At 53.6% G+C, this 3,063-nt stretch overlaps 1 protein-coding gene across 1 annotated transcript; it reads right to left on the reverse strand.

Moving 5' to 3' along the window:
• Window positions 1-282: 282 nt before the first annotated feature.
• DICSQDRAFT_136145 (uncharacterized protein) lies at window positions 283-1,142 on the reverse strand. The gene is made up of 2 exons (XM_007365219.1): window positions 781-1,142; window positions 283-707 (listed from the first exon to the last, which is right to left on the reverse strand). Exons 1-2 carry the CDS (start codon window positions 931-933, stop codon window positions 438-440), a joined length of 423 nt encoding a protein of 140 aa, XP_007365281.1. The 5' UTR covers window positions 934-1,142; the 3' UTR covers window positions 283-437.
• Between the last annotated feature and the right edge of the window lie 1,921 nt (window positions 1,143-3,063).

Here is a 3,063-nt window from a genome sequence, read left to right on the forward strand (position 1 = left end):
CGTGATGTTGACCTGACTGTGACACTGTATAAATGGGATATTCGGACGTCCGATTCAGCGCTGTTGATAGGCTACGGCAGACTAACCTATGCTTCGAATGGGACCCTGCGCGGACGCCATCTAGCTGACGAGACGAAACGGTGCACAAAACTCCACCCATCGCGTGGCAGGAATCTTAGAATATTTGTCACCTTGTAAATGAATTCGCGAGGAGTTATGCAGCATTGCATGGGGTCGTCCGAATTCTACACGCAATTCACGGGCGCTGGAGCGTATCGAGTGCTAAAAGGAGCCTACGGGTACATAGTAGCACTAGTCGAGGTCCTCACGTTCACCTGACCATCATGGCTTCATTGTAACAGACTGAACCGGTGGCGCACCGGTATGACTGAGCAGATGTCGCCCTGCTCGTGTCGCCCTTGAAAAGCTTCATTCGTCTACGGGTACTGGTTCCGGAAGGTGCACCGCATTGACGACAGGGACGGTTCGCCCCGGCAAGGAGCAACTTCGGAAATGACGCCGCTTGCCCGCATACGCAGATCCCTCTTGCCCTTGGAACGTCTTTGGACGACGCGAGTCGGAACGCTCTCGCCTAGACAGGCACCGAGAGGCACTGCTCGCTGCGGCAGGTAGTCTCCGAGATGTTGGGTATAGTTGCACGTTTGTGGAGCGCTGGGATCCTCGGTCCTCGTGAATCGCACCCGTATCTGTCCGTACAGACAGCGAAATGGGCGGATTAGTATAAGGGGTAGGGCGATCCTGCGAGCGGTCGGTGCGTACCAGTGACGCCACCAGCGCGGGAGGCACCCGTACTGCACGCCTGCCATGGTGCACCCCTTGGGACCCGCGTAGATCGTTCACAACGACGTCAAAAGCGACCACGCCGATCCTCATCCCGCAAATCAGCGAGAGGGCTCGGTCCGGGCAATCCATCCGTTTGAGAGTCATTGATCGAATTTGGCTGTGTCCTGGAAGCCCCATGGAGGGGCGATGCACGACTCAGCCTCTGAGGGACGCAAGAGGGTCAGCTTGTGAACGTGGCTTGCCGACGTACGTAGATCTCTCCAGCACGTTGAATAAGCGTCGAAACGCCGTCGTCTTGACAGGCACCACGACTTGGTGCACGCACTACTTACGCGCACTTTGGCAGTGGGGAATCATGACTGGGACGAAGTCTCCGGAACGCCGGGTACAGATGTACGTTTGCGGAGTGCTGACCATCCCTCTCCCCGGTCCGCGGTCACGCGAATCGCACCTGTATCTGGGCCGCGTGGACGGTACGAGGAAGGGCGACACCGGGGCTGCTCGGACCACCAGTGCGAGGAGCACACACCCTGCATGTACATAGCGTCCGATTTTTTGACTGGAGCTTGGCCCGACTCGGAAGCCGAACCTGACGCAGCACGTCCCGCGCACAGACTTCCCTCTGTGGATCACAATTCCGCCACGTTCTCGGAGCTCGAAGGAGGAGGGTGGGGACGAGGCGAGGAGGGCATGCGGCACTGCGTATGGAGGTACGGCTCTACACTTCGAGAGCGGTGTGAGCCTTGGAGGGCGCGGTGACCCCGAAACCGGACATGCAGATCCTGGGGTGGTGCTGGGGTGGGGGAGCGCTTCCCGTACCATGCTGAGGCCACCATCAGGCCGCGTCCGGGAGTTCAAGCTGGCTCGAGTTCAGGAGATGCGACGGGCAACCCGACCCAAGAGCGCGCAAGCGAGTCAGCGCACTAGAATGGACAGCTGGCGGATTGTGCAGTACCTCGGACAATACGATGCCTGGTGACTCGCCAGGTTGCGGGCATGCCCACGGCGCTTGGGTCGACTCTGTCCCTAAGTGAAAGGTGCTCGTGGGATTGTTGGCCTCCTCGAGGCGAGCACGGAAGACGGCCTGATCGACTCCGACGCATCATGCTGGCTTGCAGCTCTTTCGGTGTGTGCCATATGTAGTGACTGGTAGGAAATAGGTGACTGCGAACACCGCTGCAGTGCGCTGTGTGCCGCAAGTTCCTAGAATCAGAAATTAGGTGACCAATATCAGCGGGCGCGGTACTAGGTGTGTGAGGGGAACACTGACCGGCGGACATCCCATTGCAGCCACCTGGTCCCACTGATCGGGACAAGGTGGGACGGGTGGGGGGATGTTATTTAGTCTGTAAGAGGTCTGTTAAACGTGCTGTACTCGTGGTCGCGGAAAGTATTCGAACACCCGTGTTTAGGCGCCCATTGACCGCTTCTCCTCCTGGTCCTGTAAGTAGTATAAGTAGACATATCTCTACCGTAATTGAGGTATATATTGCTGTTATTGTCAGGAACGTGTGCACACCATGTGATAGGAATATGATCTCTATCTTGAGCCAAACTAGGCTCAACAAATCTCAGCATGCTCAGTGAGCATGAGCAGAACATTTGCTATTCTTAGGCGCTGGGAATTGATCAGCATACCTCCATATTCTTGCACATATATCTAGTCATAGAGGAGGGTTTATATAATTAGTGGTTGCTAGCTTTTGGCCATCTCTTTCTTGAGAAAATAGTCCTACAATACTAGACCAGCTCTATCTATAAAGCTAGTAAGACACTTTCTTGCCATTCTTTGGTTCCCCTTATGAATACTGTGCACCCTGTTGTTATAGGTACATGAATAGAGAGGGATACTAATCTAATCAGAACTCAAGTCTCTAGCTTTAGCTATGGCATTGGAGAAATGCCCAGCAGAATACAATATCCTTGAACCACACTTACTTTCGACTTATATTAGTACTAATCTTTCCAAGCAGAGGCATAGATACACCATACTTTCTAATGTTGTAGAATCTCCCATATGAGCAGAATCATGCGCAAGAATTTGGAGGTACTCTGACCAATTCTCAGTACCCAAGAATAGCAAATGTTCTGCTCATGCTCACTGAGCATGCTGGTATTTGTTGAGCCTAGTTTGGCTCAAGATAGAGATCATATTCCTATCACATGGTGCGCACACGTTCCTGACAATAATAGCAATATATACCTCAATTACGGTAGAGATATGTCTACTTATACTACTTACAGGACCAGGAGGAGAAG

The sequence above is a fragment of the Dichomitus squalens genome, assembly GCF_000275845.1.
Source record: "Dichomitus squalens LYAD-421 SS1 unplaced genomic scaffold DICSQscaffold_11, whole genome shotgun sequence".
NCBI lineage: Eukaryota > Fungi > Basidiomycota > Agaricomycetes > Polyporales > Polyporaceae > Dichomitus > Dichomitus squalens.

What these genes read in the sequence shown, in the direction of transcription:
- DICSQDRAFT_136145 (XM_007365219.1), bottom strand. Translation starts at nt 933, where the DNA reads ATGGATTGCCCGGACCGAGCCCTCTCGCTGATTTGCGGGATGAGGATC. An exon ending in CCGCGCTGGTGGCGTCACTG is followed by an intron (nt 708 to 780) that starts GTACGCACCGAC and finishes CTGTACGGACAG; the next exon opens with ATACGGGTGCGATTCACGAG.